Source organism: Patagioenas fasciata, chromosome Z (genome assembly GCF_037038585.1).
Source record: "Patagioenas fasciata isolate bPatFas1 chromosome Z, bPatFas1.hap1, whole genome shotgun sequence".
NCBI lineage: Eukaryota > Metazoa > Chordata > Aves > Columbiformes > Columbidae > Patagioenas > Patagioenas fasciata.
Genome location: NC_092560.1, coordinates 71,515,770 through 71,530,582, shown reverse-complemented (window position 1 = coordinate 71,530,582; position 14,813 = coordinate 71,515,770). Strand labels below are relative to the sequence as shown.

The 14,813-nt window shown below is 40.7% G+C and overlaps 1 protein-coding gene across 1 annotated transcript in view; it reads left to right on the top strand.

Moving 5' to 3' along the window:
- MAP1B (microtubule associated protein 1B) overlaps positions 1-14,813 on the top strand; it is a 70,246-nt gene that overhangs the window by 39,196 nt on the left and 16,237 nt on the right. The window contains exons 3-4 of the mRNA XM_065861328.2: positions 7,665-7,747; positions 11,615-11,755. Of these exons, the coding sequence (XP_065717400.1) occupies positions 7,665-7,747; positions 11,615-11,755 (224 nt within the window). The remainder of the gene's footprint in view (positions 1-7,664; positions 7,748-11,614; positions 11,756-14,813) is intronic.

Here is a 14,813-nt window from a genome sequence, read left to right as displayed (position 1 = left end):
TTGTCTATGCATTTGAAATTTAAGGATAGGAGAGCAGTTACAATGAGACAATGAAAGAATTAGAGAAAAAAATACAGGTTTGACCACAGTATGCAAGCCATTAATTTATTAATTTGCTGTTAACTGTTTTTTTAAGATTATTACTTGTAATGGAGAAGTGTAACACAAGACAACTGCTTACAAAGAATCTCACATCTGACTACTTGCCTGCATCAAGTCGATGAAATATAAAATCTAAGACAGGAAAAGATTAAATGCTTTGCTTTTGTTAGATAGTACAAGACAAATTTCTCATGAATTTCCTTGGGTGTTGGTTTCCATTTTCTGTTGTCACCTGTAGCTAGAGTTTCAAGATCTGGAGTGATAGCATTATTATTTGTTAAATAATATACATAACTTAATAGCCAGGGAAGTAGTTTTTGGAAGAATTTCCGTTGTGAAAAGTAGTTAAAGGTGAATTAGGATGTCCTTCTAAAAAAATGATCCATTTTGCATAGTTTTTTAAGTATTCAGTATCTTGAATGCACAACATAGTGATGTGCCTTGCAGAACCAAAAGGGCTGTGTATCTAGAACTCTGCTTGGCTTCCAGAGTTTCAGATTTCTGGTTTTGTATTACTTTGGGAATTGTTTCCTTATCTCTATGGGTTAAAATCCTTTCACACCTATCAGATGTGCTCTAAAGATAATACTAGTTGTTAAAGTAGTTGTTCAGAGATCACAGTGTTTCTAGTGTTTTAATCTACAAAATCAGTATGTGGAAATATTCCTAAACAAGACTAAAATATGCATTTCAGGAAGACACTCTGAACAGTGAATATTCTTAAGTTTGGCTATATGGAGCATAAATAAGTGCTATGTATTGCCTTGAATATAGTGGAAAAGACTACATAATTTATGCAAAAGGACTTTAAGGGCAAAACAGTTGAAAAATAAGACGTAACGTTGTATATGAAGATTCCCTGTTGATTAGTGTGACAGTCTTCTAGCTGTCTCTGAAATCTGTCGTTTCAGGGTTCAAAGGGTGATTCCTGGGTGAGGTGGTGACTTCAGGTAAAGAAATTGTGAGAGCCCATGTCAGACACTAGGGATGGGATGGGGTGGGATGGGGTGTTGGCTTCTCAATGCCATGCTGACTGCAGCCAGGTTATGGAACAAAGCAGTTCTCATTGGGACATTGCATAACCCTCTGGTAAACAGCCACCATTCTTCTCTGTTTTTCTGCCCAGATATTGAACTGCCCTGCTCTCCAAACACTTCCTTGCCCAACCCCCATCCTACAATTACAGGAGATTATTTCTTGGAGTAGGGTCATAAAGCTGCACTCACCTGTCTGCAAAGTGTAATTCCAGCTATGCCATTTCAGATTTATGTCCTTTGCTTGCCATCCTCTCACTGAAATTACAGTGCTGCCAAATAATAGTGGACATGGCTTCTGGGATTTGAGCCTTATTCACCATGTGAATAGTAAATGACAAAATAGAAGTGGCAGAATTCAGAGACACCTGTGTCTGATCACAGTGACAACTGTGCAGCAAATGAGAAAGCAAAGATGCTTCCAAGGACCCACTGTCTCCACAACAGCTGACTGGGGTATTGAGTAGAAATATGAAATCTTAGGTATTGGGAATAATTGGTTATCCTAGGATGAGTGAGGAATGTTTGTCTTCCTAATACAAAAAGATTGGTGCTGTTGGCTGACCAGTGGATGTATTTTTCCTTAAGCAAAGTCAAAGATGGACCCATTTATCAGGAGCATCAGATTCTACTACTGTTGCAAGTTCAGTATACAAACAGGAGGTCCTTTCTTGATCCCTTTTACTCTGATTTGACTGAGGTCTTCAGCAGTCATGGTTTTATATTTCGCTTCTGTCCAGAGTCACAGTGAAATCAATAATGAAATCCCTAGGGAACTTGGTTCAGCTTTTGTGGCCTATCCCCTTTTTGGCAGATATACCTATCTGAGCTGGCATTTAAAATATAATCTATACATTTTTATTGATGTTGTTCTTTAGGCTAATTTGCTTCAAATTTTTTTTCAGGGTACTTTTCATAGTACTACTTTGTTCAGAAGAGATTTTTAGTGCTTTAGCAGTCCTTCATAGAGCCCTGGGATAGTAAAGCATTGGGAATTATGTAAAAAATACTGTTTCTGAAGGTCAGGAATGACAGCTGAGGGTAACAGTTTGCCCCTGCCAGAAGCAGATGGGAGTGAAAGGCCAGCAGTTTGCTTTTGCTTGATCAATGGCTGTGCTTTGAGAACTAATCAGATGTCACACAAAGTTGGCAAATACTGCAAGAAATCACTGTTTAGTGTGAGAAGTCGATATAATTAGTCTGTTGATCAAGCAGGCTGTGTGAAAACGTGATTTAATGCCTTGAATTTACTTCGGGACATTTCAGTGGGAATGGGTCTCAAAGCAGTGGAGTCTCCTGCAATCATTGTAGTTCTTGCAGCAGCTCCTAGCACAGCTCAGTTCATAAGTCTGCAAGTATTAGAGATTGAAGTTTGAGGGGGAAGGTGTGAATCCAGCAATGAATAATAGTGCAAACAGGTCAGCTTGCTTTCCCTCTCTGCTATAGAAGAGTCCTGACCAAGAGCTGGCAGACTGAGTTCATGTACAGTAACTGGAGGCTGAATCTTGAAGTTACTGTTCAGGATGCATCATCATCATCTGTCTAGCCTTCTATTTTCAGGGCTCTGTTATTACCTGGAAGTACAAAACCAAATGAGATCTGACAGATAAGTATGTATCCAAGAACTAAAATGAAATTATATACAACTAACCTTATTTCATTAGATAAATGTTAGCTTAAAAATCCTAAATTACAATATGCTGCAGGACATTGCTTCTCAGGATTTGTAGTTAATAAATTGTTGCAAGTCAGATGTGAGTGCAAAAAACATTTGACTGTCACCAGGTTGCAGCTGAACCGTATGAAACTTGAATATGAATTCCATTTATGTAGGGAGAGGGAGAAGATGAAACAAGGATTTATACTTTCTGCAGAGTCACAACAAACTTCAGCATTCCAGCAGATCAGATGCAGGAAAGAGTAACATAAATTTGCAGAGATGACACATCATTCTCTATAAAAAGCATGTTACATTAGATATGAATTTGAATTAACCATTGTGTTTAGAGCAAGCAGGTTTAAATAATTACAAAGAAAACAGTCACTTTGCAATCAGTGTCACTCTTGCAAATCTTGATCACCATCAGTTGGCTCAGCAGTGTTACTAGTGCTGACTTTTTGTTCACAGCTGTCACACCAACTCATCATCCTAGCAGATATGGATTTTATTTTCACCCAGAAATGTGTAAAGTATTCCAATATTTGTACATGTATGAGTTCTGGTTGGAAAAAATGAAATACCTTCCTTGCACCCAGCTTAAATTTAGAAAGTCATTGGGCTGAACTGAACCCTAGAGGCAGTGAATCTATCTTCTCTGACATAAATTGAGTTATGCCTGTGTTATGCACTCCCCATCGTGTCAGCTAGTTACCAGACTGACTGATGGGCTTCTGCACCGCCATCATCACCTGTAGGGATTTCAGACCATGTCTGGAAGGGGCTTTGTGAAGTTCTGCTCTCACAGTACAGTGCCTGGGCATTGTGTGGCAATTTCTTCATCAAGTCTGCAAATAATTTTCTTCTTACTTATAGACAGAGAACTCCAAGTTTTTAAATGTCAGAATTTGCTTTGGCAGCTCTCTGTAAAACCCACTACCTTGCTTAATGCTGTACACTTACCTGTTTCTCCAGGATGCAATTTAGTTCAGCAGGAAACTTAAGATGCTCTGGTGGCCCAGTCTCAACAGAGGGATGGAGTGCTCCGTATCATTTCTTCACATAGGTAGTAATCTACTGTAGAGGGGGATCTTGATTCTTTCTCCTTGGTCTGGAGGAGTTGTTGCAATGTAGTGCCTCTAGACTGACAGTGAGGAGGTTTGGGGCAGGTCACACTTATATCATTATTTGACAATTTATGCCCATTGATCTTTCTATTGAAAACAAGGAAATATAGATTTATTCTGCTAGTACAAGAAATAGCAACCATCAGATGACCAGTCATCTAGAACTCTGAATACTCGATAACATAGAACAACCATGCTGAACACAAGGTTAACATGTCTTTTTTGGAGGACAAATTTGAAGTTCCCACTAGAAAAATAAGGCAAAAAATGAGCAGTTTGAATTTAAAGACTATGGATTACTGCACTTCCCTTGGCTAGGCAAAAAGCTCCTTTTTTCCAAAGGAATGTATTGCTTTAAATAAATCATGTGCAAGGGATGTGATAACTTCTGATAACCTTCATCCGACATGGTGTTAATAAATCTGAAACAGATGTAGTTGAAGCAATTCTTGAACATCTGTTATTGCTTACCAGCATAGTGACTGACAAACCCCAATACTGTCTTTCAGAGTCTTATCAGCTCAAGGACCATGCTCCATCTGATCTCTTGTTCAGTGGTCAGGAGCTTTGTTGTGTTCCTTAGGCTATTTATTACTTCTGATTTTTGCAAAAGGTGTATTTTCTTCTACCAATTTAATTAAATGTAAAAGATTGATTGATTTGCCCATGCCTTGACCTTTAGTGCTTAGATGCATAGAAATAGAATGTAAAACTCCTTTTCTCTTCTCTCACTTTGCCCTCAAGACCTCCTATATGCTGACATATATGAAATCCTTAGCTGGTAATATTTTCAGTCATCCAGCTCTTGCTTGCCACATATGCAAAGGCAGCAGGGACTATGTGTGTTTATCAATAAACAGGCTATTGTCCTGAGTAGGAATTAAAATATATCAAGCCTTCCCTGCCATCTATACCCAGAAATGTTGAGCAAAATGGTTGCACACTACTGCTTTGCAACGCAACATTGTCCTGTTGGGAAATTATAGTTTCCTTAGTGATTGCATTTGTTAAAGACCCTTTCTCAGAGTTGAAAAAGAACTCTAGGTAAGCCTGTGCTGCTCTTACAAAATTGTAAACAGTTTTAATAAAAGATATGGTTTTTTGTTTCTCGAGGAGTAACACAGGACCATGTTACAGATGGCAGTAAATAGCCACCAATGTACAAAGTTTTACATGGGATGGGAGTCCTTGTAGTCACCCACACCCTACCAGTGCTTGGTCCCCATCCTCCGACAAGCCATAACACATGTTGATACTGGGGAGTCCAAGAGGGAGGCAGTCACCCATGCAGCTCTAAACAGGCATCATGAACATGGTGCAGACCTCTGTGCTTGCCTCTGGAGATCCATCTCAAGGTGCATGAAACAATGCAACCACTGGAGATGGGCATCTGGCCCACGGGAGCACAGGATGTAAGTAAAAACCCTATTGGTCAGCAAGAGTTGTGACTCCTCAGGTCACATCCCTCCCAGCTACTCAGATCACGACTGGGAGCAGCTTCAGTGAAGTCCAAAGTGGGTGCCCTGAGTCAGGTGGAGACTATGCATCTTTGTCTAACTTTGCATGTGGCTAATTGCATTTCTTTTCTACCCGAGTTTAATGTGTTAGTATCTAATCTTATACAAGGCTTAGTCTGGCCTGAAGCAAAGTCTGTGCTCCGTGTCACCAACTATTAAGTGAGAAATTTCTGTGGAAACTGAAGGTGATGATTTATTTTGTTCCCTTCCCAACACTAAAGAGGAGACTTGATGAACTGCCTAATCTCTCCAGTTAAGGGAAATAACTAAAACATCAGATCACATAGCATCTTCTGAAGGAGTCTGCATTAACACAGCCATCTGGATGTTTTATTAAATGTATCCTTATATATGCATTCTTGTTAGGTAAGAAAGCAGCACTATTAGAATAAACTGATTTACAAAGATAGAGGCCTGCTCTCCTCCCCTTTCCTAAGATACAGTTTGTCTCCTTTCAAGTATAGCAAAAAGAATATATGTTAAGAAAACCAGGTTTCCTCAGACAAATTACGTTATTATCCACAAGTCCAGGCACCGTCATACACAAGATAGTAAACTACAACCTGATCTCACGTTTTACTTAAGAGAATGTTTTCCTTCTCATTCACTTTCTACTATTTGATTGCGAACTCTTACACTTATAAATGCAGAGCTTCCCCAGAACAACAGCAAAAGATGAAGCACGCTGCGAGCCTGGTGGGTGAGGAGGAGGAGGGCATCACTGGCGCAGGCAGGGCTGGCTGCCTGGTGGGGGGCTGCCTTTGGGGGGGCAGGGGGCAGCAGGGAGGGAGCCCCGGGGTGGTGGGAAAGGCTGGCTGCCCACCCTCTCAGCCTGCCCCCGCCTGCCTGCCTCTCCCAAGAATGCAGAGCTCCTTTTAGCCTGGCCATTCCCAGCCTCCTTATTTCGCTTCTCTTTATAGAGGAGTTTTTCCTCAGTTCGCAAATAGGTGACTTGTTCTGTGTCCCTCGTAGTTCCTTTTAGGTCTAATTAATTATTTTAATTGATTAATATTGCAACGAGCAGTTTGCTCAGAAGAGACAGCTCTTCTGTTTTTTTTGGGCTAATTACCAGTCTGGATTTCTGAATGACAATACGGCTGCTAATTAATCTCACTGCAGTTCTCACAGAAAAAGACCCTGATAAGAACTTGCCAATTACCATAAGAAGACAAAAATGTCAAGAGTCCTGTTGTGTTTTTCTGGCATGCACTCCCAGTCACATGAATATCACTATTAAGTAAAGAGACAGACTACATACTAAGTATGAAAGCTGGCTGTGAGGCTTCTCCAAAATTGCCCAGATGTTATTCATGTAGGAGGCAGCTGTACTTTGTATGTCCATTCACTCTTGTTGCCTAACATTGCTTGCTATAGCTTTTGTAAGCAGGAGAAAGATGAAGCAGGGCAGAGTGGCAAGTGTCTGACCATCCCACTAGGGATTTTCTTGCAGTGTCCTGGTGTTAATCAGTATTAGCAGAAGGCTGAAAGGGGAGTTTTGGCTGGGTAGGTCCCAGCTTTCACCTGGTTGGTTTCGTGCAACCAGAGACCTGGGTTCTGCACAGGGGCTGCCTGGCTCCAGAGCACTCCCACGGTGCATGATGGGGAGCACACTCGTGCCATGCAGGACGGTGCTGGTGGTGGTGGAGAGCTGGTCTCACAAATTGTGCATGTTAGCATGATGGGCAACATCGCTATGCAGCCCAAGTATTCACTGTGCTCTTGCAGGGGAGGTTTGCAGCACGTGCTGGCTTCCCCACTGCTACAATTATCCACTGATAGTTCCTGGAAAAGCGTATTTAAAACCACCTGGCATGTTACAGGATGCCGTAATCTCAGCTCTGTAGTGTTGATACACCCATTAAATACAGGTCCAGATGTTCACCTGATGACAGTTACTCCAGTCCCTGATGCGCACCAGCTCTGTGAGACCCAGGTGAGCTACAGGGACTCTTCCTGCCAGGGGAAGAAACAGGACTTAGCGCTGTAGCTAGTTTGTTTTCCTCACCTTGAGTTTTCTGGAGTGGTGTTTCTGGCCCGCATAATCATGTGCTGTGGGTGTTTCTGAAGAGATGAGCAGTGCAGCTGTTGGTTTGGCTGGTGTGCCCTTTTCTGGGTAACCAGAGAGCTGTTATACAGCGGGATGTAGAACTAGCTGATGGAAAGTGCTGTTTTAAACCACCATGGTTGAATTTAATTTATTTTCTCTTTTTTCTCTCTGTGCTTGCAGGTCAGAAGATTCTTCACCACAGAAGTGATGTCTTAGAAACCGTGGTCCTGATCAACCCCTCAGATGAAGCAGTTAGTACTGAGGTAAGTCTGGACCTGTCATAAAAGCTTCCTTAAGTGCGCAGGATGAAAGCAGGTCATAACTGGATGAAAGGACATGTTAGGAGCAAATATCATCAGAAACATCAGCCATCTCTTGATTTTCTTCCTGGTTTCCCAGACTCCTGATAAAACCTCAGAGGCATAGGATGGAAACACACCTCTGATAAAAGCATTCCTTTCCTCAAAGTGCACCAAATTTCCTTCTTGATGAAGTGGAGGCTGCTGTGATGAAACTGCACATGCTTGCCTTCTGCTCCTTCATTATTTAGTATTTTACACATGAAAAAGGGCCTGAAAAGAAACCAGGTGCTGTGAGACAAATTTAAGTCTTAAGAAGAATTGCCACATATGTGGTGGTGACTCTAGGTGGCTCTATCTGTCCTTCAAAAAGCATGTGACATGATCAATGGACTCTGGAGAGTGCCCCAAAAGAGGGGTGACAATTCCTCATGAACTCCATAGAGCAGAGTCAAAGAGCTGAGTGTGTAGCTCCAAGACAATTCTGACATATTTCACTAGTGAGATTGAGGGTTGAAAAAGTAGGGATAATTGCATTGCCAGCCAGTGCTGGGGAGCACTGACATAGTATGATCTCTGTTGGGAAATGAAGTATCTCTCCTTGTAGTACATTGTGGAAAATCTGTTTTGTTACCAGCCTTAAGTGATATTAAACAGAAACAGGAGGAAGCACACTGAAACAAATGAAATTTCTGAAGTTGTGAAAGTTTAAATTAGTCATCTTAGTTAATAGCAGCTCATTCACTAAAATAATGCTTATGAAAATCTCTTACAATGCATTAGAAGTACTTGGTATGGAGCAAAGGGGCCAGCTGGGTAGTAGCTGTTAATACACTCAGACATTCAGTCTAAAAAGCTATAAAGTGTGTTCGTGTGTAGAGGAGAAGAAGAGCCAAAAAACCTTCCAGAAGTAGGGAAATGCTGTTTCTGTTGCTGTTTCTTGTCATACCTTTGATGGATGACTGCATGGAAGAACAGAGTCTGAGGTCCATTAATGACTTTTGAACACTGGCTTTACTCCTTTGGCTCTGGAAAATGTTTAGCTAGGTTACTGTTAATTTCCTCTCGCTAGACAGTGGGAGGCAATCTTTTATTTGCTTTCATCTTGCCAAACTGGTCATGGCCAGAGTTTCAAGCTGAGATTTACATTGACTGGCTAAGCAAGACTCTGACTGGACACAAGCCAGAAAAAGTGATAAGAAAGAGGCAAGAAAATGAAGTCAGAGGTTGGAATAGATGTGCTCTACTCATTATGGCAAATAGAAAACTTAGTTTCACAGATCAGGAGATTTCCAGGTTGCATCTGAGGAGACAGTGATATACCATGGAGTTCTGACTTCAGCAGAAGAGGAATTTGAACCTATCCATTCAGGAAAAACAAAGGCAAATGTTATTAAAAGAAATTCCTGCTAATATGTCTGGTAATAGTCATACTGGTGGTAGTCTGAGCACAGTTCTGCCCAAAGCTTCTGTAGTGTTCTGCCAAACACCAAAGTACCTTTCAGAAGAGGGAAGTCCAAAAGGAGAGAGACTGTGGTTTCCCAAAGAAAACAGGTTTCTGAAACCTCTATGAACAGTTACTTCCTTCTGAAGAAGACCCTGATGGTCTGTGACTGTATCAGAAGCTTAGAGAACTGTGTATCTGCTCATGCTTTTTTTTCTGCTCACACTCCATCTTTACCTCCATTTTGACTGAGGCCACATCTTTCTGTTCACTTCATTCAAACAGTCTGGGACTTCAGCCAAGGGTGAAGCTGAACAGAATCATCACCTTGCAGTATTTCTTCTGAAACTGAGTGGTCTTGAAATCGGGAGATGAATTTCTGGTAGTCCTCCAGGAAGCCTTGATTATACCCAGACATAGAATTTATGTGTCTCTCGAAGGTCTTTGATGTGTATCATATATTATGCTCTGTAATCTGCAAGCATTTATTTACTTTTTTCTTGCCATAGTTTGCTAGCTCTGCAGAACCTATTTCATCATTGATTAATAAGATAGGTTGAAGGAGAATTACGTGACAGTCACATATCAGTGATTCACAAGTCAGGAAATAATTTTAGTGTTGGAAAACCTGGTGAATTTACACATAAGTTGGCAGACTGCCCAGCACTGCTGCCAACAATGAGAGAAAACATAGAAGAGTAAGCCAGTTCTTTTATGGTTTTAATACAGCTAAGAGAGACAAGATTTCAGTGACACACATCAGACAGCTGGCTGCACTTATCTATATTTTTGTCTGAAACAGAAATAGATATACTTGATCCAGCAAGGATATTGCTGAATTTATAATTATTTAGTGGAATTAGTGACAGACCAGCATTAGTTTTTAGTTAAAGGAGATTTCTGCTGCTCAGCATCAGGGTCGCTTATTCAATAAAATAACAATGAAAATGTGGTAGAATTGGGATTTTTTTTTTTCTTTTTTCCAGATACATGCTATTCAGTGTCTCTTTTCTACTTGTACTGAAAACATGAGTTGTTAAGCAGAGATTCAGGTCGAGCCTCCCTGGCTCAGCCTCCCTGGTGTGAGCAGGAGCTCTTTAGAACAACTGATTGCTTAACAATCAATATAAAAAATGGAAAGAATAGCTTGCTAGGAGAGCTGAGGTGATTATGTCATCTCCATGGAGACAGAGCTTATATGCAGTATCACGTGGAGTTGTTCCAGATGGACTCTACTCTTTTAGTTTAATATGTGTGTGGATAGCCTTGTTCTGGAATCACTATTCTGATTTAGCTTAGTTGCTCCTTAAACAGAGAAATTAGTGTGCTGGAAATTTACACATTAGCTGAGGCTGAATTGATCTTTTGGTGTTGCAGAAGATTTTCGAAGTATTTGCAAAAAACTTACTGAACAGTACAGAATCTTACAAAGGCTTTTAGTTTTGTTTTATTCTTAAATTTAAGTTGAATTCAGGCAACAGAAGTATTCTGAGTGTATGCATTTCTCTTAGTATGCAAGTAAATCTCCCCCTGGAATTATTTGTAGCTGTAGTGAGGGTCCATAAAAGTAATGAGCTTCTACTTTAAAGTAGTTAAGGCTTATTTCATAATGTGGAAGGTTATTTCTCAGTAGCAAGTTCATTTGTGCCATCAGGCATCCACTTTACTTACTACTGTATATTGAAAACAGTCTCGGGCTCACACACCTTAAAAACTTATGGTGTCCATAGTTACGGACATCATAAGATTTAAATGGTGCATGTGACTTACTGAGTACTCGAAGTTCAAGCTTACGCTTATCATGAGGAAGAATTATCCCTTAACTTCGTAGATGATCCAGGTTACAAAAGAACGACAGTTCAAATATGACATTTCTGTCTGTGATTTGTGGCTGTTACGTTTCAGTGATGTTTTTGCAACTGAATGGCAAATAATGCTGTACTCTAGGGAAAGAAGATCACCCTTCCAAAAACTGAGTCTGACACATGCAATTGCCCCTCATTAGCACATGGGACACAGTTCCCCAAGGCTGTCCTGATACAGTGATATTAAAATTCAGCAAGAGTTATACAAGGAATGTATTTGTTCATTGAAAATACTTTTTGTTGCATTAAAATTCTACTCTGCTCCCTTTCTTGCTCTGTTTTCCTTGTCATTAGTTTGGTTTATTCATCAGACCTTCTTTCTAATTGCTTCTTGCCCCTCCTTTTTACCCTTTCTCATTGTCTCTTGTAAGCAGCACTAAAACTTGATAATGTTTTGACAGTCCTTGGAGACTCTGATGCAAAATATGTTTTAAATTAGGAGAGATAAACTACACATTCTCAGTGGAATACAGAAACACATGGTTACTTCCATTATTAATGTGTTTCTCTCCTTCATTCTAGGTGCGTTTAATGATCACAGATGCTGCAAGACACAAGCTCCTTGTGCTAACTGGACAATGCTTTGAAAACACAGGCGAACTCATCCTTCAGTCAGGGTCATTCTCCTTTCAGAACTTCATTGAGATTTTCACAGATCAAGAGGTGAGTTCAGAAAAGTTTCTTCCATCCATTGTCATGTGATGGGATAGGCTTCTACCAGACTTAAAAAGGACCTCTGTGTTGTCAGATTTAGGGCTGACAGCTAGATGCTGATGGTTTTTACTCTTCATTTTAGGCTTTCTTTTGGAACATTTATTTAATTTACTTTAGATTTGATTTTAAATGCTTAACTAAAGTATTAAATATTAATTTGAGCAACTAAATTGTAACTTCCAGAAACAGAAAATCAGAGAACCTTTTTACAATGGAAGGAAATAATGCTGTGTTTAAAATATACAGGCTGTTAATCTAAGGTGCACATAGAAAGCAGTCAAATTGATCTTGACATCAGGTTCTTGCCTGGTGGCAGCTAAGGAATAGGTGACATAAAATAAGACAGAGGCTGCCTGTTGGAATAGCTGTATTTTTTTGCACCACCTACCTGGCCCCTCAGTTCAAGAAGGACAGGGAACTGCTGGAGAGGGTCCAGCGTAGGGCAACAAAGATGATTAAGGGAGTGGAGCATCTCCCTTATGAAGAAAGGCTGAGGGAGCTGGGGCTCTTTAGCTTGGAGAAGAGGAGACTGAGGGGTGACCACATTAATGTTTATAAATATATAAAGGGTGAGTACCACGAGGATGGAGTCAGGCTCTTCTCAGTGGCAAACAATGATAGGACAAGGGGCAATGGGATCAAGCTGGAACACAAGAGGTTCCACTTAAATTTGAGAAAGAACTTCTTCTCAGTGAGGGTAACAGAGCACTGGAACAGGCTGCCCAGGGAGGTTGTGGAGTCTCCTTCCCTGGAGACATTCAAAGCCCGCCTGGACACCTTCCTGTGCGACCTCACCTAGGCGTTCCTGCTCCAGCAGGGGGATTGGACTAGATGATCTTTTGAGGTCCCTTCCAATCCCAAACATACTGTGATACTGTGATACTGTGTGATATGTTTCTTTATCGTAGTTCTTAAAATTTGGCCAGTGAGATCTGTAAATCCTGTGATTTTTATGTACCAAAGAGATAAGTATGAAGTATACCGGTATTTAATACCATTTGTTTCGTGACTTGTTATTTTGCTGTCTTGCTTAATGTACTGTGTCTGAAAGCTCCCATAGGGCAGGAACCCATAGTAAACAAGCTGTCACACTTAATTTGGCTGCTGTACATGGTATATATTTAAATAAACTGTATGGCTGCATCCCTAGGAATTTCGTTTCTAAAATCATTTAGGAGCATGTCAGTGGAGTGAGATCTTAAAGTTCAGCACTGAAAAAACAAAGTTTGCATGAGCTCCAGCCTGACCTTATTGTATCCATTTGATCCTTTTCTCAAAGCCTCTTTTTCAGCCTATGGTTGTAGGGTTGGGGAAGGAGCTAGATTCCTGCTTACTGATACATGCACAATGTCTAAAACTCAGTGTCAGTTTACAAAGCTACTTTTCTATGAAATTGCAAACCCACGTTCCTTGCAGCTCTGGCTAATGAGTGACACATTTATGCCTACATGCAAAACTAGGGGCAAACTCTGCCATTATCAATAGGAAACAAAACTGTTGTCTGGAAAGCAGCCGGGGGTGGTGGTTGGTCATGAGTTACAGCTGACGAGGTATTGCCGCAGTGGTGGGCATGCAGGACGTACTCCCGTGGGTGATGAGTAAGGCTCACTTGGCTTGTCTCTGCGGCTGGCACCTGGGTCACCAGCCAGCCTGGCTCTTGGGAGATGTTGGCTTCCAGCTTCTTGTTTCTGAAGCCTTGGGCTCTCATTGCTTCTACAAGACTTCACAAAACCAAAGGAAGATCACATATGCCATACTGCAGTCTGTGTATGTGACACTGTTTAAAGGGTCTCGTGACCAAGTAATTTGTAGGTGGTCTATAAACTGGAAAGAAAAAAATAGAAAAAAGGCTAGAAAAGAGTGGTTAGTGGTCTTGTAAGTGGAGATCACAAGAAAGAATTCCTGTCCTGTCCTGATCCTCGGGGACTTGACAGTGTTAGATGTATGGTTGGACTTGATGATCTTTTCCAACCTAAATTCTATAAACATGTAGGCACTCTGTAGAGTTGGTATTTCTGGCCTCTACCCCTTTTTACTTCACCAGATCAAGCCTGAACTATGATCATGGTACGTACTTACAAATCAGCAAATACTCTTTGTGGGGTCATATTATGAAGTCTAATTCAGAAATTCATCTCTAGCCTGAAGAACTCCCTGCAGGTAATGCTTCAAACTGGTGTTTTCAACTTCTTCCATGCCATAAGACCGAAGATATACCATTCCACTGCCTCTGCAACAACAGCTGGCAGAGGAAAACCTTTCTTTCAGTCTTTCTGATCCAGGATAGGAAAAAAATATTGTGTTTTCTCTGAGCAGCCAGCTTGCTCTTTGCCTTCACCAGCTGTGACACCTTTAAAACTTGAGGATTCCTCAATGGATATCTCCCAGTGCTTGAAAAGACAATCAGGTTTGCAGATACATTTCTTCGCTCCCAGAGTGACTTTGAATTTGAAATGGAAATACATTGAGGCCTTTTCTGGGGCATTCCTGAACTTGCTATTCCTAACAGATGTGATCTATGTCTGCAATAATTTTTCTCCAACTTTTCATTGGTCTATGCTGCCAGTGACTTAACACTATCTGCATTGAGAGTGCCAAATTTTAGTAGAAAAGAAAGAATTTAGGAGTTTTAAGCAGAAATCCAAATACGGTACAGCATAAACTGGAGAGGACCAACCCCCAAACTAGGCCCAGTATATTAATTAGCCCAGCGTATTACCATATGATATTTTTATCTAGCCAGAAAATTTGCCCTAAGTGAGAAATAGTCTGTAACTCAAGTTATATCCTTACTTATGAACAGACTTGGATTTATTCATCTGGAGGAAGTGATCTTTTACTGCTATTTTCTCTCTCTAATAATGTGTTTTCAACCCTAACCAGGGACACAGAATAAGAAACACACTTGAGATCTTAAATCCATTTCAGAACTGTGGTCTGTGCTGCCCCTCTTTTCTTATTTCTGCAATAAACAACAGGAACGGTTCTCTTATTTTGCTTATCTTTC